Source organism: Sander vitreus, chromosome 4 (assembly GCF_031162955.1).
Source record: "Sander vitreus isolate 19-12246 chromosome 4, sanVit1, whole genome shotgun sequence".
Classification (NCBI taxonomy): Eukaryota; Metazoa; Chordata; class Actinopteri; order Perciformes; family Percidae; genus Sander; species Sander vitreus.
Window position 1 is genome coordinate 10,548,342 of NC_135858.1, and position 22,168 is coordinate 10,570,509.

General features: G+C 42.4%; 1 protein-coding gene across 1 annotated transcript in view; it reads left to right on the forward strand.

The window, feature by feature from the left end:
- camk1b (calcium/calmodulin-dependent protein kinase Ib) overlaps positions 1 to 20,356 on the forward strand; it is a 45,212-nt gene extending 24,856 nt beyond the window's left edge. Inside the window, exons 3-12 of the mRNA XM_078248156.1 lie at positions 2,077 to 2,208; positions 9,744 to 9,818; positions 10,705 to 10,843; positions 11,009 to 11,135; positions 12,401 to 12,476; positions 12,662 to 12,774; positions 14,809 to 14,887; positions 18,238 to 18,325; positions 19,093 to 19,216; positions 19,792 to 20,356. Coding sequence (XP_078104282.1) covers positions 2,077 to 2,208; positions 9,744 to 9,818; positions 10,705 to 10,843; positions 11,009 to 11,135; positions 12,401 to 12,476; positions 12,662 to 12,774; positions 14,809 to 14,887; positions 18,238 to 18,325; positions 19,093 to 19,216; positions 19,792 to 19,889 — 1,051 coding nt within the window. The 3' untranslated portion in view covers positions 19,890 to 20,356. The remainder of the gene's footprint in view (positions 1 to 2,076; positions 2,209 to 9,743; positions 9,819 to 10,704; positions 10,844 to 11,008; positions 11,136 to 12,400; positions 12,477 to 12,661; positions 12,775 to 14,808; positions 14,888 to 18,237; positions 18,326 to 19,092; positions 19,217 to 19,791) is intronic.
- Positions 20,357 to 22,168: the final 1,812 nt, after the last annotated feature.

Here is a 22,168-nt window from a genome sequence, read left to right on the forward strand (position 1 = left end):
ATGTTCTGCCGTCTGCTTAGAAGCTCACAGCAACTTATAGTGCGTTCCATTTGTACTCGGAACTCTGATTTTCCGAGGTCAAAGTGGGAGACCGCCCCCTGACCTTGAATTTCCGAGCTCGGAACTCAGGGCAACCACCAAGGGGGTAAGCCAGCCTCTACAACGCGTACCTCCTATGGCGCCATTTTGATGCTACCTAGCAATCACCCGCCGTTAGCATTCCATTGACTGCCATTCATTTTGACGTCACTTTGACAGCGATTAACTTTACATCTAAAGCGTTTAAAGACTCTATTTGTCCATTGTTTATTTCTTACCAGCTCTATTCACACATGACATTACACAGACTTTGTACTAGGGTGCTGGCAGGTTGTAGTGCATGTGTGAAAGGGCTTTAGGTCATGCACTTTCTTTTCTGGTCACAGTGGTATGGAACCATGCAGTCCTTCCTTATTTGTAAAGCTGACAAAGTATCTACAAACCTAGTGACTGGAAGATTTTGGTTCCTCTCTGCCCACAGGTACAGCTATATGTGGCCAAAGAGATACTGTAAAACAGCTGACATTTCTAATTACCATACTGTAGACATTATGTTGCATAATCCTCCATGGACTTCATACATATAATACATCTGAGACCACTTCCACTGTATAACTTATTTACCATTAAATCAACTGAATTGAGAAATATGTTACACAAAAACACAATATGGAATTTACAGTGACAGGGAGTAATGTAGGCCCTTATGATGCTTTACCTTAAACATCAACAGAGGTTGTAAGAAACAATCCAGTCTCACAGCAGTTCGTGAAATGGTCACGTCATTTTTAATCTATTGATTCGTGTACATGGACACGTTTATCTTGTTTTTTTTTTCGTGATGGTCAGCACGTTTTTTAATCTAATGTATTTCAGTGGGAAGCATCTTTCGTGATCACAGCACAATTCTTTCTGTCAGTCGGGCGTGAAATGAACACCGGGTTGGGTTTAGGAAAACAATAACGGGACGTGGGACAACAACGGCAAGGTTGGGTTTAGGAAAAGAAGAACGGGATGGTTGGGTTTATTTAAAGAAGAACGGGACAGTTGGGTTAAGGAAACGTGACACGCAGGACACGATCCCCGGTCTCCTGGGTGAAAGTCCTGTGTTGTTTGACCCATCCACCACCCCAACCAACCTCCCTATGCAGATTTTCGGCCTTTCATACTACTCGCTACCGTAGTCGCTCTTAATACATTAGTTTTAAAAACGTGCTGACCATCACGAAAAAAACGAGATAAACGTGTACACGAATCAATAGATTAAATTACGTGACCATTTCACGAACTGCCGTGAGACTGGGTTGTAAGAAATGTCTGTCTCTTCTATTAAATGGGGTCATGGGAAAATGCTACAAAAAGTTCTGTTGATTTTACTTGTTTGTCATTATTGATTTTAGTTGGCACCGTCCACCTATATGCTGAAATTAAAGAATACAAGGAGTTAGCTCTCTGTTATGTTAATGGTTATTATATGTCTGAACCTAGCTATGGTGAACTGTATGATCCACATACACATACCTGCAAGTACCTTACTAAGCTGACACTTTTTCAGTAGTATTATTAACTTTAAAATCGATGTAATCGAAGTATGTTAAAAGGAGAAAAAGAGGCCTGTTACCATGCAGTATGTTGCACAGAATGATAATGTGGCCATCCAATTGATTGATGGTCATCACATGAGTGAAGCTTTAAATTAAAAACAGTTTTGGTCCAGTATCAAAATTTGTCACCAAGATAAACCTCAGCAATTGATATTGGTGCTTCCAAATGATCCCACCAAGTTGTCCCGTCTCCAAAACTTGACTCAGCAGCAACTCAAAGACTTCAGGAGGAGGCTGAAGTTAAAAAATAAACACAATCTGGCATCAGCAGGCTAGAATTTCTACCAGCACTAAGATGCAAGTAGACAAGTTATCACGATTTAACATCAAAGCAGGAATTTCCCCTCCAAGATGTCATGTGAAGAGCTCTACCTAAACACGAAAGATAAATGGACTGAAGTCTGACAGACTGACCTGTGTGTTTGTGTTTCAGGGGAGCTTTCTCTGAGGTGGTCCTGGCTGAGGAGAAGGGTACCCAGAAATTGGTGGCTATCAAGTGTATCCCCAAGAAGGCTTTAGAGGGCAAGGAAAACAGCATTGAGAATGAGATAGCAGTCCTGCACAAGTAAGTGGACTTCTATGATTAGCAATAATAGACCCTATATTTCTTTATTAATCAATAACATGATATATAAAATAAACATACATTTTTAAGCCAGTCTGTATTGTACCACACACTTTTCAATGTTTAACAATGTGCAGCATTAGCCTGCATCTGAAATACTAGTCACAAGGTTCAAGATGGTACATCATCGTATCTCCATTACTACATCATGTAAGTTGTATCACATTACTAGATATCATATATAATACTGTAGTAATATGATGCATGTAATGATATAATGCATTTTAATTATACGCACCTTTTAAAGCACTCAAGAACACCTTACAGGCACAGTTAAAAACAAGCATCAATGTATTAAGACATCATAAACTCAAACAAAACAGTATTTTTTTACGATAGTAAGTTAATACAAGAACTAGATACACAATTTTAATCAGTGCTAATGTGGTTATAGCCATTAGAGACAGAATCAGACCGAATATGCCAGTTTAAAAAGGTGTGTTTTAAGACGGATTTGAATATGCATCATATGGAACTTTATCTACTTTTCACTTGATTACTGTTATAATACATAATAGTAATTCCTTTTATCTATGGGCGCCTTTCATGTCACTCAAGGTCACCTTACAGCTGTAAAACAGTAATAAACTGTAAGACTTGGATCCATATATTCTGTACAGAAAAAGGCCAGTTCAATCAAATAACTAACTAACTAATTAACCATCCAGGTAGAAAATTCAACACCAGCTTGTATTTCGGGAAACAATCTCCTGGTTAATCTGGACCTACAAAAGCTAGCACACGTGATTCCTCTTTACCCAGCTCATGCACATGTTCCCTTTCTACCTGTGCATGAGATATACGGTTGTATTCTATAAAGACAAAGGCAAGTGACAATAACACAATTGCGGTTCAAACGTACTTCTCTTTAGATGTGGGGAACCACAGGCCATGGTGAAACGGGCTGATCTACATTGGTTCCCATGTTATTTTTAGAGCTCTTGTTGCCTGGGTTACGGGAGACACAACTCTAGCCAATATACAGCTATGATCCCTCCTGAGGTGAGGTGGAATGAGAGTGGTGGGGGTTAGTTAGCTGTTACAATTTTGACAAATGGTGTAAACTTGGCCTGAAAATCATAGTTTGCCTTCTTTGTCTGAAGTTTGTGTAGACTCATACAAAGGTTTCATTACTCATTGTAACACGTCATCCTCAACTCCCCCTCTGTACACAGAGAATGGGGACGAGGTCTGACTGAGTAGTATTTCCTTAAAGCTGCATGAATTCATATTTTTATATTAACAATGGATCAAATGACTACATGAAAGGTGAGCGGCGTGGCTCATTGTGTTGAACCCACAGAGATTTATCAACCCGACGCTGCAGTCCCCCTCGGCTCTGCAGTCTTTCATATAATTGTTTTGGTTTTATGGTTTGCAACGTTACTGTTTAGATTCAGTCTCACCGCTGCCATCAGTCTTATTTCCAGCAGCATTTAGGAGTTGAGAACCAGATAGTTTCTGATGCTTTGAATAGGTGTAATTGTAAGCTAAAATAGTGTAATATGTTAACATTTCCTTTGGTTTGCAAGGTCATGAAGTCATCAGATTGAAAATATATTTCCTCTCTTTGGATTATTCAGTCCAGTCCAGTTAAAGGTGTAATCACAGCCAGTTGTTTGAATACAACAGCCAAACTTACAATCAGTAAGTAAAGTATTGCTGACACTAAATTGATCATGTACCTGTGTAATTGTTGAAAATCAAATCCCACTTTTGTGTCAGCAATGTACTTATTCCATATAATGAAAATTCCCACCCCACAACACTGAAGATTTACAGTGAAGTAAACCTGCTCTCTTGTTTTTGAGTACAGGAGACAGTTGGCACACAAAATGTTATTCTGTAATAAAAATGCTGAGGCTGAAACGGTGGTAGAACATTATACGGCCCACGCTGTCTTTGTTTCTCCTTCCTGTTATGAGCCAAACCTGTCATCTTGACTTTTCTTTTATGACTCCTGTTATGTCTCCAGCTATAATTTATTGGTGTTTATTTAATGATGATGATTTAATGATAATCTATTATTATATGGTGGTTTGATGTATAATGTAGACATATGATATCATCACATTGGTTAGCTGGCTGTTCATCCTCTTCTCATTTTATATAGACCAAATATTTACTCAAACACAGACATACAGGGACTAATCATCCATCCATCCATCCATCTTCATCCGCTTATCTGGGGTCGGGTCGCAGGGGTAGCAGCTCCAGCAGGGGACCCCAAACTTCCCTTTCCCGGGCCACATTAACCAGCTCCGACTGGGGGATCCCGAGGCGTTCCCAGGCCAGGTTAGAGATATAATCCCTCCACCTAGTCCTGGGTCTCCCCCGAGGCCTCCTCCCAGCTGGACATGCCTGGAACACCTCCCTAGGGAGGCGCCCAGGGGGCATCCTTACCAGATGCCCGAACCACCTCAACTGGCTCCTTTTGACGCAAAGGAGCAGCGGCTTTACTCCGAGCTCCTCACGGATAACTGAGCTTCTCACCCTATCTCTAAGGGAGACGCCAGCTACCCTCCTGAGGAAACCCATTTCGGCCGCTTGTACCCTGGATCTTGTTCTTTCGGTCATGACCCAGCCTTCATGACCATAGGTGAGGGTAGGAACAAAAACTGACCGGTAGGTTGAGAGCTTTGCCTTCTGGCTCAGCTCTCTTTTTCGTCTAACGGTGCGATAAATTGAATGTAATACCGCACCTGCTGTGCCGATTCTCCGACCAATCTCCCGCTCCATTGTCCCCTCACTCGCGAACAAGACCCCCAAGGTACTTGAACTCCTTCACTTGGGGTAAGGACTCATTCCCTACCTGGAGAAGGCACTCCATCGGTTTCCTGCTGAGAACCATGGCCTCCGATTTAGAGTTGCTGATCCTCATCCCAGCCGCTTCACACTCGGCTGCGAACCGATCCAGTGAGTGCTGAAGGTCACAGGCCGATGATGCCATCAGGACCACATCATCTGCAAAAAGCAGCGATGAGATCCCCAGCCCACCGAACTGCAACCCCTCTCCACCCCGATTACGCCTCGATATCCTGTCCATAAATACTACAAACAGGATTGGTGACAAAGCGCAGCCCTGGCGGAGGCCAACTCTCACCTGAAACGAGTCCGACTTACTGCCGAGAACCCGGACACAGCTCTCGCTTTGGTCGTACAGAGAGTGGATGGCCCTGAGAAGGGACCCCCTCACCCCGTACTCCCGCAGCACCTCCCACAGTATCTCCCGGGGCACCCGGTCATACGCCTTCTCCAGATCCACAAAACACATGTAGACTAGTTGGGCATACTCCCAGGCTCCCTGCAGGATCCTTGCGAGAGTAAAGATCTGGTCCGTTGTTCCACGACCAGGACGGAATCCGCATTGTTCCTCTTCAACCTGAGATTCGACTATCGACCGAACCCTCCTTTCCAGCACCTTGGAGTAGACTTTACCGGGAGGCTGAGAAGTGTGATACCCCTGTAATTGGCACACACCCTCTGGTCCCCCTTTTTAAAAAGGGGAACCACCACCCGGTCTGCCACTCCTTAGGCACCGTCCCAGACTTCCACGCAATGTTGAAGAGGCGTGTGAACCAAGACAACCCCTCCACACCCAGAGCTTTAAGCATTTCTGGACGGATCTCATCAATTCCTGGGGCTTTGCCACTGTGGAGTTGTTTATCTACCTCAGCAACCTCCACCAGGGAAATTGATGCCAATCCCCCCTCATCCTCCAGCTCTGCCTCTACCATAGAGGGCGTATTAGTCGGATTTAGGAGTTCCTCAAAGTGCTCCTTCCACCGCCCTATTACCTCCTCAGTTGAGGTCAACAGCGTCCCATCCTTACTGTACACAGCTTGGATGGTTCCCCGCTTCCCCCTCCTGAGGTGGCGAACGGTTTTCCAGAAGTACCTTGGTGCCGACCGAAAGTCCTTCTCCATGTCTTCTCCGAACTTCTCCCACACACGCTGCTTTGCCTCTTTCACGGCAGAGGCTGCAGCCCTTCGGGCCCTTCGGTACCTTGCAACTGCCTCCGGAGTCCTCTGGGATAACATATCCCGGAAAGACTCCTTCTTCAGTCGGACGGCTTCTCTGACCACCGGTGTACACCACGGTGTTCGTGGATTACCGCCCCTTGAGGCACCTAAGACCCTAAGACCACAGCTCTTCACCAGCAATGGAAACTTTGAACATTGTCCACTCGGGTTCAATGCCCCCAGCATCCACAGGGATGCACGAAAAGCTCCGCCGGAGGTGTGAGTTGAAAGTCTGTCGGACAGGGGCCTCCTCCAGACGTTCCCAATTTACCCGCACTACCCGTTTGGGCTTACCAGGTCTGTCCAGAGTCTTCCCCCACCCCCTGACCCAACTCACCACCAGATGGTGATCGGTTGACAGCTCCGCCCCTCTCTTCACCCGAGTGTCCAAAACATACGGCCTCAGATCAGATGAAACGATTATAAAATCGATCATTGACCTTTGGCCTAGGGTGCTCTGGTACCAAGTACACTTATGAGCATCCCTATGTTCGAACATGGTGTTCGTTATAGACAATCCATGACTAGCACAGAAGTCCAACAACAAACAACCACTGGTGCATATGCACAAACAACAGTCAGAGTTTTCCCCCCACAACCCGCAGGCATAGGGAGGCGACCCTCTCGTCCACCGGGTTAAACTCCAACGTAGCGGCGCTCAGCCGGGGGCTTGTGAGTATCCCCACACCCGCCCGGCGCCTTACACCCTGGGCAACTCCGGAGAAGAAAAGAGTCCAACCGCTATCCAGGAGTATGGTTCCAGAACCAAGACTGTGCGTAGCGGTAAGCCCCACCAGATCTAACCGGTAGCGCTCCACCTCCCGCACAAGTTCCGGCTCCTTCCCCCACAGAGAGGTGACATTCCACGTCCCCAGAGCCAGCCTCTGCTGCCCGGGTCTGGTCCGTCGAGGCCCCTGACCTTCACTGCCACCCATGTGGCAGCGCACCTGACCCCAGCGGTTCCTCCCACAGGTGGTGGGCCCATGGGATGGAGAGATGTCCGCCACGTAGCTTTTTCGGGCTGTGCCCGGCCGGGCTCTGTGGCAAACCCGGGCACCAGACGCTCGCTGACGAGCCCTCCATCTGGGCCTGGCTCCATACGGGGGCCCCGGGCTTCCTCCGCGCAGGGTCACTTCATCCCTTCCTCGATGTTTCATAGGATTTTTGAACCATTCTTTGTCTGGCCCCTCACCTGAGACCACTTTGCCTTGGGAGACCCTACCAGGAGCACAAAGCTCCAGACAACACAGCCCTCAGGTTCATAGGGACACACAAACCTCTCCACCACGATAAGGTGATGGTTCCCGGAGAAGAGGGACTAATCATGGTCTAGCTAAGTCATTTGTAGCCAATGATGGTTGGTGTAAAGTTGCTGTGGAGGCTCTGTTGAAACTCTGAAAAGGCTTATTAACATGGCTGTTTCAAATGTCCGGGTTTTTTTCATTGAACACAACGTATTTTATTTTTTAACACACTGCACACTGGCAGGGAGACGGATTACTAAACTGCAGTTTCTCTCCTTGACCACTCATAAAAAATAGCTCATACCTTAGAGTGGTATGACAGAAAATGTTAGTGGTTTTGAAACCTTGACTCTTATAAACCGCGGTATACCTTGAAACCGGTAACCGGCCCATGCCTAGACTCAACAGAAAATGGATTAAAGACTCAGTAGATCTACCAATTTCACCCAGATGTCAGATGTAGTCATTACTGCAGAGATTCACCAGCCCTCAATAGACATTTCAGCTCCCTGACAGTCAACATGACCAAGGTTTTTCCTACATAGAGGAATTTTTGGCGTCCCCCTGAAGAGGTTTTAGGTTTATCGGTGTTTTAAGCCCCCAACGTCTCCTTCCAGGCAGCGCTGTCTGGAATGCACTAGGATTAGGCAATGGTTATGGTTAGGGTTAGGTGCCTTGAAGTCAATGGTCGCAGCGTTGCCTTGAAGTCGATTAGGCAATGGTTAGGGTTAGGTTTGGGGTTAGGTGCCTTGAAGTCAACAGTCTCAGCGCTGCCTGGAAGCAGAGGTTGGGGGCTTAAAACACCATTGAGCAGGTTTTAGCCAGCCCCAAAGAAAAAAACACCAGCGCCAAAATGACAAGAATTGAGAATGAAAATAGCGATTCAAATCTTCTCTAAATGTGTTTAAGAGCAATTTACCAAACAACCGTTGAAAAAGCAGAACATAAACTAGAATAGGAGTCCTAAACTCAGTTTTAGACTCCCCAGACTCTCCTGGAGATTTTAACGGTAGTATTTGAATATTAATATTATTTTTGTTAATTTGGGTTTTTATTTACTGAAGCATAATAGACATTTTTGTTTATCAAATTGTCAGAAATAACATACGGCATGCATACATCTGCAAATAAGGTAATACAGACTCTTAGCGTTCACTGTACGCGGATCGATCATGCTTACTGCATGACCAGTGTCCCCCATAAGTACTTCACAAACACACATTCACAGAAATTCAAGTTAAATGCACCTTTACTGCGTTTATTTGACTTCTGTAATTGTGTGTGAAAGTGCATGCTTGAGCTCACACTCTTTACATGAGTCTGCCCACTCAGCAGGTTTAATCCATCATTCATCCTTCACTGGGTCCATCTCTCCTTCCACACTGAGCTAAGCAGAATGAAGTTCATGTATTTACAATCTGGATAAGAGTCATTTGCGTAATCCAGCATGAGCTCATGCTGACTCATACACAGTTACCTCTGGTACAGCTCAGACACATGTTGGCTTTGTGTTGTCTTTGTCCTCCTACCTTCAAGTAAACTCAATAACGCTCAAGCCCACATTCATAGTCCAGGTACTAAGGTTAATTAATTGAATGGGTTACACACAAGCAAATAATTATAACAAAAATATTTTTAAAAATTGGCTTTGCAAATGCTTTATGAGAAAGAAAATGTTTGTTAGACCTCAGGGCTACACATCATGTGTTGTGGTGAGAGACACTGAATGTAAACATAACTTTTGATTGTTTACAAGAAGGGCCCCTTTAAATGGAGAGTATTAAAGTTGTCACAAGGCGGGAACAGGGTAATAAAAATACATCTGTACATGTACACACTCAGTGGCCACTTTATTAGGTACATCTGTACAACCAAATGCAATCCAATTGTTCTACCATAAAGTCTACTTTTACTGTATGATTCCTATCATGCTCAGTTTTTGCGACCTTTGTAATGGTAGAATTTATGCCAGAGCTATGAACATGGAATTGTATTAGAATGTACAAGTATGCCTATTAAAGTGTAATACAGGTATGATACACACTGTTACCATACCAATCTCGATCTGGTGAGTCATCATTTTACCCCTATCACCGCACCCACGGGTCTCAAGGGGCAGCAGAGCACAGAGTTGACAACAGAATGACTAGTAGAATTATTAATATTATAAGAATGTGTTGCCTTATTTCTCTTCTCACCTTCTTCCCAGGATCAAACACCCCAACATTGTATCTCTGGAAGAGATATTTGAAAGTAAATCACACCTCTACCTTATCATGCAACTGTGAGTATTAACATGTGTGTGGGTTTGTGTGATGTGGGTTTCAAACTCTCTCCCACGCACACTGCATGTCACATGCCATTAATTGCACCCTGTAACACACACGCAACACTGTACTATGCCTACTCATGAACACCAGTGGGGAGTTTGCCCTCACACCTGCAGCCTGTCAGCCACCCACCCACCTCAACTACTGAAATGTCAGAGAGAGAGAGAGAGAGAGAGAGAGAGAGAGAGAGAGAGAGAGAGAGAACAGATTAGAATCAGAAGCGCTGTTAACTGTGAGGCTCCAGAAAAAAATAAATTATTGATGCATTAATCACAGTCAATGGCACATCATAGACATGAGAGGGAGGGTGTACATTTATCAAGAGAAAGGATGAGTGGAAAATTGTTTTCTTGAGTACGTCCCCGTTCCTCCCGTCCTTCGTCAAAACAATATGTTGCAAGGAGAAACACTTGAATGCTCAAGACCAGACGCCCACAGTTCTGATCTTCTGTTAAAAGGTTGCTTCTCCTGGAGGCTCAAACACATGGCCTCACATTATCTGTAGACAGAGTGAAGTCTCCATCTAGTGGCTTCTAAGTCTAACATCAAGCAGACATCATCACACTGTCTGTGGTTTGTCTCACACTCTTGACAATTTGTCTTGTTCACAAATATTTTCAAAATATTATGTTTACACCATATATTTTTACACTTTCAGACTTTATCTCACTATTCCTCCATTGCAAACATCAAGAAGGAAAATCTTTAGCTCTCTCGGCCAATCAGTGGGCTCCTTCCATTATTTCCAGTCCAGTCTGATTTGTGTGGTTGTTGTCTCCATACAGTACTATATATTCCACATACTCGCTTTCATGATTGGATCCCTCCTACGGTTTCTAGGGTATCTGGCGGGGAACTCTTCGATCGTATCATAGAGAAGGGCTTCTACACGGAGAAAGATGCCAGTAAGCTCATTCAGCAGATTCTGGATGCCGTCAAATACCTCCACGACATGGGCATTGTGCACCGCGACCTCAAGGTCAGTACTCAGGCCACAGATATTAATGGAAAGTTAGCCTGCATATGAGCGTCATTGACAATTTTTTTTTTGTGTGTGTTCAGGAAAAAGTTTGCATGATTTGTGTGAGGGTACTCTGTTATCATCTTTCATTTCTGGTTTTGGTTTTGTCCCTCCTCATCGCAGCCAGAGAATCTGCTGTACTACAGCATGGATGAAGACTCCAAGATCATGATCAGTGACTTTGGTCTGTCTAAGATTGAGGGCTCTGGCAGTGTGATGTCGACAGCGTGTGGAACACCTGGATATGTTGGTAAAGAAGTCAGAGACTCTGCTTAGAATGAATCCATTTTACATGGCAGGGAACACTGTGTCATGCGATATTAGCACAATGCCAATATCCGACTGGTACTGTAATGCAAAATCTTTCAATAAACACCGTCTACAGCTAATCGGAAGCTCATATAGATATTCAAAGTCAGGAATTAAAAATCTCAAATTTTACTCACATGCTCAACTAGAAAATGAATCACTTTTTAACGTACTAATGCTGCTGAACATGTGTCACATAGGCCTGTCACGATAACAAATTTAGCTGGACGATAAATTGTCCCAGAAATTATTGCGATAAACGATAATATTGTCGTTCTGAGACCATTTTCATCTAATATAATGATAATGGCATAATAATGCAGGGACACCTTTTCAAAGATCAATAAACTTTTATTTCTAAAGAATATTTAACACTTAACTGGAAGACATTTTAAATATCCACAATATGTCTTTGATCTCCTTTAGTATGTCGTCTTTCACGCTGTTGTACAGTTGTGGAATTGCCGTTTGTGACACGTATGTTCTCCCAGGCGTACTGGCGTACTGGCTGTCAAATGTTTGCAGGAATCGTGGAGTGTTTGTGCGATAGACTACAGACTCTGTACTACATTTAGCAATTATTTAATAAACACTAAATATGAAATTTAAATAATATATAATTAATAAATTATATCTATCTATATCTATGTGGCTATCTGCCACATGGCGAGTAAATGTTTGTATCGAAATAGTTCTGTTTTTCAGTCTTCATTTTGGCGAAGGTGCAGCTACTTTCTTCTGCTCCTCTGCTGTCTACAGGTCGGAGCTTCGCGGGGGCGGCACACATACACACACACACACACACACACACAAACTGGCGCACACACCAGACGCCAGCCACCACGTCACTTCTGTTTACTAATAGCTATTGTTTACCTCAGGCTAATTAATTAGCTAGTAAGTGGCGATTTTTGGCAGCCAGCCTTCCAAAAGAAAGCACAATGAAATTAAATAACCGATTATTAACCGTTGACCAACAAGCAGGTAGCGGAGTCTCAGTTCACCGTCTGAGAGAGAGAGAGAGAGAGAGAGAGAGAGAGAGAGAGAGAGAAAATGGAAATTATCGTGGCCGGAAAAATTATCGAGCTCATTTTTTTATATTATGCGATTAATTGATTTATTGACTATCGCGACAGGCCTAGTGTCACACATCGTTAAACATCTGTCATGCTAATGCTCTTGTATAACCTTGTTTTGTTCTTTCAGCCCCTGAAGTGTTGGCTCAGAAACCCTACAGTAAAGCAGTGGATTGCTGGTCTATTGGTGTCATAGCCTATATTCTGTAAGTACACTTTTTAAAACATGAACCGAGCCTAACACAGGATAGATTCAGGTGTTATACTCACTGATGCAGTTATAATCATCTTCTTGCTGACTGCTTTTATAACTGCAGTGATTGTCATTTTAACCTCCTGGGATGCTTCTAGTAGAAAAAACATGACATCTGTGCTCTCCTGTGTGTCTCAGGTTGTGTGGTTACCCTCCGTTCTACCATGAGAATGATGCCAAACTGTTTGAACAGATCCTGAAGGCAGAATACGAGTTTGATTCTCCTTACTGGGATGATATCTCTGATTCAGGTACAGTAAGCTATTTTTCTCTTAAAAAGGCAGATTTTTCAGAGAGACACATCAAACACATCTATATATATCTTTGAATGTGTAGCTCTCCAAATATGCATTAAGTTCTTTAGATGTGCTATTTTTCGAGATGCATAATCTATTAAAAGTCACCGGGGAAACAATTATTAAACCTCCCAGAACATCTTTTTGTCAACAGCTTACCCTGATTTCAAGTTAGCTTAGAAACTGTCCTGGGTCTGACTGTTCTGTTTGTGTGTGTTGCCGGTTTGTCTGTCTGTTAGCACTGTATGCACTTTCATCTACCCTAATCCCTTATGCAACTTTTTAACTTAAATCTATTTATTTATTTTATCCTGGCATGACTGTTTGTGTTTTTAATGTTGCGTTATGCTGTCAATGCGGAGCTGCTAAACTGCTTTTCGTTGTCTTTAAAGCAATGACAAATAAACTATTCTATTCTATTTTATCTTCCTAGTGCCCAAACCTACTGAATTCCTCTTAATCTATTTGAGAAGTGGCCTAAAACCATTATCCTCCCTCCTTACTTAACTTTTTACTTTATCACATAGACTGAGGTCAGCCACTTTATGGGATACATTTCATTTCTGTTGCTTATACCAGTGATTTCATTCTTTCGATCACAACACAAAGCCTGTGATCATATGTGAGGGTTAAAACGTAGACTCTACATCCCACACATGTCCTGGAAAAACTCAACAACCTGGGATTCTTTAATTGCATCTTCCAGTCATAAAAATAACCCTGAAAATGACATTGAATATTAAATTGTATAAATGTCAGAAAGGAATAGGAAACTTAAGGTAAGGTTGAGCTGAAATATTTTCTAGTACAATAATCTTTGCCAAATATTGCCTTGATAAATACTGAAATAAGATGAAATTCTTCACAGTAACAACAAACATGTTTAAACAAAGTCCTCTCCTGCACCTTCTCCCTTAAAGGTGCAGTAAGTGATACTGCGCAAAGATTGTTGATATTTGAACTCAGCTGCCCCCCCCACCCTTTAGAATCTCCACCCCAGATTGGACACACATGTAACGCACATTGCCATAGCGACCAGTGAAACACTTCTGCTAGTATCTCTGCTAACTAAAGGAAATATGGCAGAATCGATGTTATCTAGGTTGTGGATTAGCTTTTGCTGTTTCTCAGCGATCTCTTGATAACTCCTGGCCAGACGGCCCATTCACATGCTGCCCCCCTACCCCCCACCCCGCCCCCATCACTCGCTTGCACGAGCAACTGGAGTCACCTGTTGCTGATTGGCTGGAATTGTGTTTTGGTGCTCATGCTCTCCTTTCTGTTCGTTTTCCATTTACACAGCCAGGGCTTTGTAGGAACACCAGATTTTTTTTTTCAGCACAAAAAAGACTGCGAGGAGATTTTTGCTGAATTTGACAAAAAGTGTATTGGATTAACACCGCTTACTGCACCTTTTTAAGAAGACTAAATACTCACTGCCGAACAGCTGTTTGTGCACATTTATGTGCAAACAACAAGTTGTCCTCTCAGCAACACACAGACACTCTCATCCGGCAGGAAAAACAAGTAGGCAGCCCGGACTTGTTAGAATCCACTCACTCACCTGACACACAGTACAAGACAGAGAGCACCTCTTATCCGAGAGTGTGTTTCCAGAGCCAGTCAAGCTTTTTCTCATACAGAGAGAGTGATGTCTCAAGTTTTCTAAGATAGTTAATATGTTATCCAATCCCTACCTTTCACCTTACAGGTGGTGAGCCCACAAGCATAAGCAATGATCCCATGTTTATTTTTTGTATCCCCCAGTATTGTTTCTTGGACTTGATCCCTGTTTCCCTGCTCTGTGCGAGGATCTCTTCAACATTTAGAACAAAGTATACAATTGATGCAGCGGACAAATTTCCGGCATATGGGAATTACCTTAAGATTTGTTTTCTCTTGTTGACAGCACTTAAATTATTACATCAATGCAACTGGTGCAACTTTTGGAATACTGACTTTGTAAAATCTTTTTTTTTGTCATTATAGCTAAAGACTTTATAGTCCACCTGATGGAGAAAGACCCCAACACACGGTACACCTGTGATCAGGCTCTGCAGCACCCCTGGTACTGGTCCTCCCTCTGTCGTCTGATTAAAACCTTAATACTCTCAACTTCAGTGATTTACTAGTTTTAACCAGACATGTATAAAGTACTAGAGACCCAGACTTGAGTAAAGTAAAGTAAAAGTGACTTGAGTAGAAGTTGAAGTGCTCTTTAAGCACCACACTTAAGTGGAAGTACTAAAGTATTCAACATTTTTTGTTCTTCAGTATTGCAAGTAGTTTATTTTAAAATGTACAACTCAAGTACTGAAAGTAAAAGTATTGTGTTATGTTGTTGTTGTTAAAGAAAGCAGTCAAAAGTTTGAATATCATATTGTTTATATTAGGGGCTTTCCGACCGGAGGGATTTTTGCAGTTCTTAGAATTAAACGTTCCTAGAACACTTTTTTCGTCGCTTTCCAACAGGAAAATTTGGGGATTTTTAAGTTCCTCTGGCCTCAGTAGCGTACTTTTTTAGCTCCTACTTCAGAGCAGGATCTTTTCCCTTTTCCTAGGTGTACTTGATGCCAACTCGGAAATTTGCAGACAGAGCAACAACCAACAACGGGACATTTTTAACAATTTTCACCATCTTATTCATCATTAAATTCACTTCTGACAATGTTGTAGGCGAGAAATTAACTGTTTAGATTTCGAATATAGGCAGTCTTGCGAAAATTGATGCCGAATTGACAATTTGCTTCAAAGTTTTCGGAGTTCAGAAGCTCCATCAAGTGAGGCGACAGCCAGCAAGCGACAGCCAGCAAGCGCCTGCCCCGGCTTCTAGCTCGTCGCTCAGCCAAGTCATGCTCAGACACCTGGCGGTAAGCTGGAGGTCTCTCAGACCGCTCTCGTAAATAAGAGGCTTTTTTATTTCGCCGTTGACGGTTCATTTGTTTAAATATCACAACACATGTCCATCATAAGATTAACGGGAACCTGTGGTTAACTGTCTTTTCGGAGTTAAACTCCACAAGCGTGTCCTGCGGCTCGCCGGCCGTCACACACACACACACACACACACACACACACACACACACACACACACATACAGTCACACACACACACACACACACGTCCACAGCGTAGCAGGCAGAGGCGGGGTCTGTTCTGAGTATAATAAAGCCCTGTCTGTGTTGAGCAAAACATTACGTGAATTACTACGAGAATGGAAGTATTAGCATCATTTGTTGTTGTTGTACAGTCAGGTCCATAAATATTGGGACATCGACACAATTCTAATCTTTTTGGCTCTATACACCACCACAATGGAGTTGAAATGAAACGAACAAGATGTGCTTTAACTGCAGACTTTCAGCTTTAATTTGAGGGTATTTACATCCAAATCATGTGAACGGTGTAGGAATTACAACAGTTTGTATATGTGCCTCCCACTTTTTAAGGGACCAAAAGTAATGGGACAATTGGCTGCTCAGCTGTTCCATGGCCAGGTGTGTGTTATTCCCTCATTATCCCATTTACAAGGAGCAGATAAAAGGTCCAGAGTTCATTTCAAGTGTGCTATTTGCATTTGGAATCTGTTGCTGTCAACTCTCAATATGAGATCCAAAGAGCTGTCACTATCAGTGAAGCAAGCCATCATTAGGCTGAAAAATCTAAACAAACCCATCAGAGAGATAGCAAAAACATTAGGTGTGGCCAAATCAACTGTTTGGAACATTCTTAAAAAGAAAGAACGCACCGGTGAGCTCAGCAACACCAAAAGACCCGGAAGACCACGGAAAACAACTGTGGTGGATGACCGAAGAATACTTTCCCTGGTGAAGAAAACACCCTTCACAACAGTTGGCCAGATCAAGAACACTCTCCAGGAGGTAGGTGTATGTGTGTCAAAGTCAACAATCAAGAGAAGACTTCACCAGAGTGAATACAGAGGGTTCACTACAAGATGTAAACCATTGGTGAGCCTCAAAAACAGGAAGGCCAGATTAGAGTTTGCCAAACAACATCTAAAAAAAGCCTTCACATTTCTGGAACAACATCCTATGGACAGATGAGACAAAGATCAACTTGTACCAGAGTGATGGGAAGAGAAGAGTATGGAGAAGGAAAGGAACTGCTCATGATCCAAAGCATACCACCTCATCAGTGAAGTATGGTGGTGGTAGTGTCATGGCGTGGGCATGTATGGCTGCCAATGGAACTGGTTCTCTTGTATTTATTGATGATGACAAAAGCAGCAGGATGAATTCTGAAGTGTTTCGGGCAATATTATCTGCTCATATTCAGCCAAATGCTTCAGAACTCATTGGACGGCGCTTCACAGTGCAGATGGACAATGACCCGAAGCATACTGCGAAAGCAACCAAAGAGTTTTTTAAGGGAAAGAAGTGGAATGTTATGCAATGGCCAAGTCAATCACCTGACCTGAATCCGATTGAGCATGCATTTCACTTGCTGAAGACAAAACTGAAGGGAAAATGCCCCAAGAACAAGCAGGAACTGAAGACAGTTGCAGTAGAGGCCTGGCAGAGCATCACCAGGGATGAAACCCAGCGTCTGGTGATGTCTATGCGTTCCAGACTTCAGGCTGTAATTGATTGCAAAGGATTTGCAACCAAGTATTAAAAAGTGAAAGTTTGATTTATGATTGTTAATCTGTCCCATTACTTTTGGTCCCTTAAAAAGTGGGAGGCACATATACAAACTGTTGTAATTCCTACACCGTTCACCTGATTTGGATGTAAATACCCTCAAATTAAAGCTGAAAGTCTGCAGTTAAAGCACATCTTGTTCGTTTCATTTCAACTCCATTGTGGTGGTGTATAGAGCCAAAAAGATTAGAATTGTGTCGATGTCCCAATATTTATGGACCTGACTGTATGTGGCGCTAAGGTCTAGTGACGATGCTATAAAGACCTTTGCCGTGCTTGCGTCACTCCCTTACCCCTCCTACCAGTCCCTATGGCCACTTGGCCAGTGGGAATGCAAACGGAAAAAAAGATTTTGGGGGAGAGTAGTTCTTAGAACTGCTTAGAAGTGTACTTTTCCTATAAAAAGTACAAGTACTATCCAGTTGGAAAGCACCTATTATGTCAAATGTTTAGCCTAACGAGTAACGATGCAGCACATACAAAATGTATCGGAGTAAAAGTATTAAAGTCATTGAAAATATGTACTGAAGTAAAAGTGGAAGTAGGAGAAAAAAATAATACTCCAGTAGAGTTCAGATACAGCCTTTTAGTACTTAAGTACAGTATTGAAGTAGTTCTACTTCGTTACTATACATCTCTGGTTTTAACTAATCCCGGTTGTGGCTGTACATGTCACTTTTATCCATGGCACACACTCTCGCGCAGACTCACTCTTATGTTCCCCCCCCCCAACCCTCACCCCTCCTCTGTTTGTCAGGATTGCTGGGGATACTGCTCTGGATAAGAACATCCACGAGTCTGTCAGTGCTCAGATCAAGAAGAATTTTGCAAAGAGCAAGTGGAAGGTAAGTCACACTTCCAGTTTATCTTGGATGTATGCCATATGATTATTTGTTTTGCCTTTTAGTGTACGTGGAGAGAATACAGTTTAGCTACAATAAAAAGTGTTGTCTTGGTCTGAACTGAAGAATAGCTAGAAATGGTAAAGATTTGGGACTGCCAAAAATCTTTAGGCCAGTGGTTTCAAACCTGGTAGTTGGGACCCCCTCAAGGGTTGTTAAATGAATCCATGGGATCACAAGATGATAACCAGTATGGGAAATAAGAAGAAAAAATTGTGCCTCGGTAGAATTTGGTTCATTTTTTAATTTATTTTTTAAAGATTGTCTTTTGGGCATTTTTTAGGCCTTTTTTAGGCCTTTATTTGACAGGACAGATGAAGACATGAAAGGGGAGAGAGAGGGAATGACATGCAGCAAATGGCCGAGGTCGGAGTTGAACCCCGCACCGCTGCGTCGAGGACTAAACCTCTATATATGTGTACCCGCTCTACCAACTGAGCAATCTGGGCGCGCCAATTTGGTTTATTTTTAATGTTTTTCTTTAAACTTTGCTCGTACTCTGCACAGTTTAACTCTCGGGGCCTCTAAAAACTACTAATATGAAACACTCTTTAAATAAACTGCTCACAACTCACAGACGTGCACCCTCTTCTGAAGAAATGTCCAGAACCACTGCTTTAGGCTGTCGAGGTTGGTCCACTTTCAGTTTCAGATGAATGAGATTCTACAGTTTTCTGGGTTATATTGCATTTGTGTCTTTACCTCTGCAGCAAGCATTCAACGCCACAGCAGTGGTCCGTCACATGAGGCGTCTCCAGCTGGGCACCAGCCACGAGGGACTCAACCCCACCCTGGCCAGTCCATGCCAAACTCATCTGCTTGAGGAAGGAGCAGGTACTAGCTGCACACATATACACACACACACACACACACACACACACACACACACACACAGTTAATACATTAGAGGCATTGAAATTAATCATTGCATCAATGCATCGCGATGCAGATGTGGTAGATTCTGCATCGATGCAGTGACAGACCATAATCAATTATTGCCTACTGATGTAACTTGTTGATTTTCCGGATGATGCTTTTTTTTTTTTTTTGTCTTTTGTCTGTTGTCTACTGTGTTCAGACTCTGCTCCAATCAGGAAGTGTCTTTTTTTAAGAGCAGATACAATAAAAAGGGGAGTTCATATATATCTGACTGCTTGAATTTGCAATATATAATAATATTGAGGAGAAGACTCATCGGGATGCATCGTGGTATTGAATCGATTCGAATCGTTGACAGGATCATCGTAATGAAATTGAATCGTGAGACCAGTGAAGATTCACACCCCTAAAATACATCAGTGAATATGGACTGCAGCTGTTGTCATTTCTAGTGTAACATATGTATTGGCTTTAATGACAAACAGGTACAGTACTGATCTGTACTGAACTGAGTCCTCTTTCTCTCTCAGATGCTTGTTGCGAGGGAGGATGCTCCCAGAACGTTGACGGCGGAGCTGACCCCCTGTCCAACTGCACCTACCGCTGTCACCCAACCAGCAGGGTGTGATCCCTGCACCTGCTCCACTTACATGCCTAATCAATCCCAATGACTTTCCAAATTTTACCCCCTTGGTGGAATGGGAGGTACCATCTCCCCCCTTATCTGGTTAGGAATACAGCGTCATTCCAACCTCTCACCTGCAGGGGGAGCAAGTCTGTCCAGGCTGAGAACGAAGACCTAAAATGGGATGAAAGGAGGAGTAGGGAGACTTGATGATGAAGATGATGATGATGCACTGGAGGATTACTTTTACAGACCAGGATGGTAGTTTGGGATGAGTTAAAATGGGGAGAGGATACAAAGGAAGGAGGGGAAGATAACCTCCTCCACCAGCATGTCAGGGGGTATTTTTTTTGCTGAAGCAGGACAGAGCTCGTTGAACACTGTTTTTACTAATTTTTGGTTCAGCCTGTCTCTTTGTTTGTTTTATTGTTTATTGTTTTATACATATATATATGTGTGTGTATGTGTGTATGTATGTGTATGTGTGTATGTATGTATATATATATATATATATATATTTGTGTTGTCTTTTTAACCTCCTAATCCAGAGTGTAAATCCAGAGACAATATCTGCATGATGAGGAGAGCGTTTCCCCATGCATGTTTTGTTATCTTAAGAGATATACCCTGTTGCAGAAATGCAGTATCACAGTACGATGCAAATGATGTGTGAGTGTTGCGTGCAAAGTTGCTAAGGCATAGAGCATTTTGATGCGTTGCGGTATTTGAAATGAAATTGAGTCAAATCTTGTAATTTTTCAGAACTGCATTCTGTGTCTTTAAGTCGTGCTTTCAGACAATCAGTAAGAATAGTTTATGCAATGAAAACTCCATCTATCGACTATGTAGCCTTTCTTGTGGCGATATAGTGTTCCATGCAGCGGTTAGGCTTTTTGACAGGAAGCAGCTTCTCCCTTCTCGTTTTTCAACCCCAACCTCTTTAACCACTTGAGCACAGGGCTATATCTTTGTCTACGGTGCCTTTAGGATATACAGTATGATGAGTTTATTTTCAGGTAGCTTCTGAAATGTTTTGTCAAAGTATAGACTCTTTCAGTAACTCCATATTTTGTATATATCACATTTTAAACTTTAAAATGCAGTCATCATTACAATATGAAACAATAATATTGTTAAAGCCTTTCTGTAGAGCTTCATCAGGATTATTTTCAAAAAGAATCCTTCAAACATGTTTTTTTCAGAAATATTATTAGTATATTGCCAGCTCTCTCAATGACACATATAAAGGAACTGTGTTGATGTATTTCAACACAAATCCTATAGTAAATTTTGTGAAAAAAACCCACATTTGCAAACCAGAAAAAGCATTGATCAGTGTGCTTAGCCATACTCGAGACTAGGCTGATTTAGTAGGATTAAGTATGTTGTGTGAATGCAAAAAAAAAAGAAAAAAGACTGCAACCAAAATTTGATATGCATCTGTCACCATGTACTGTAATCGTACCCTCATTCCAATCCTTTTCTTTTTACATTATTTTACAGACTCATGTCCTCAACATGCAGCCTGTTTAGAAAGGAAACCTGGATTAAAAAATGTGAATATGCATCAGATTGACTCGCTTCATCTATACTACACTTCCACCGGTGCTTTTTATGTTTGTGTGTGCATGAAGAGTACAAACTCTGTATTAATTTTCCATTCATCCAACTCTTTTTTTTTTTTTTTAAAACATGCATAGACAAATTTATAGCAGTGAGTGCTCTTTTACGATGTAAATTGTTTAGAGGAGAATGGTGCTCAGACAATCAGATGTAGAGGAGCTTAATGCACATTTGTTCGAATCCTTTGTAATTCCTTTTGGACTGCCCTACATGGCACACAGATCTCCACTAAGGCAGTGAAAGTGGCGCTGAGATCTTCCATCCTCTGATTGCATCATCCTGTCCTTAACAGGATCACATTTTCTTTTTAACCGTTTCTTTTTCTCTCTGATACAACCATATAGACATTTGGTACTGATGTGATTAGCATGATGTAGCTTGGAATTTTTTCAAATCCCATGATCAACAATGAATAGTGTGTACACTTCTTGTGATAATGTAACAGATGCCATGAGATGAGTGCTTTTAAAAGGAGAGATTTTGTCGGAGGTTTTACTCTTTTAGCAAGTTCAAAATTCTCTTCAAGTTTGTCATGCAGATAAGTAAAGAGCAACAAAAGTTGTATTAACGTTTTAACATGTCAAAGCAAGTTCAATGTACTGTCTTTGAGCTTTATTCTGCATTCCTAATTGGATAGGCGTTGTAGTGTATTTGGTGAC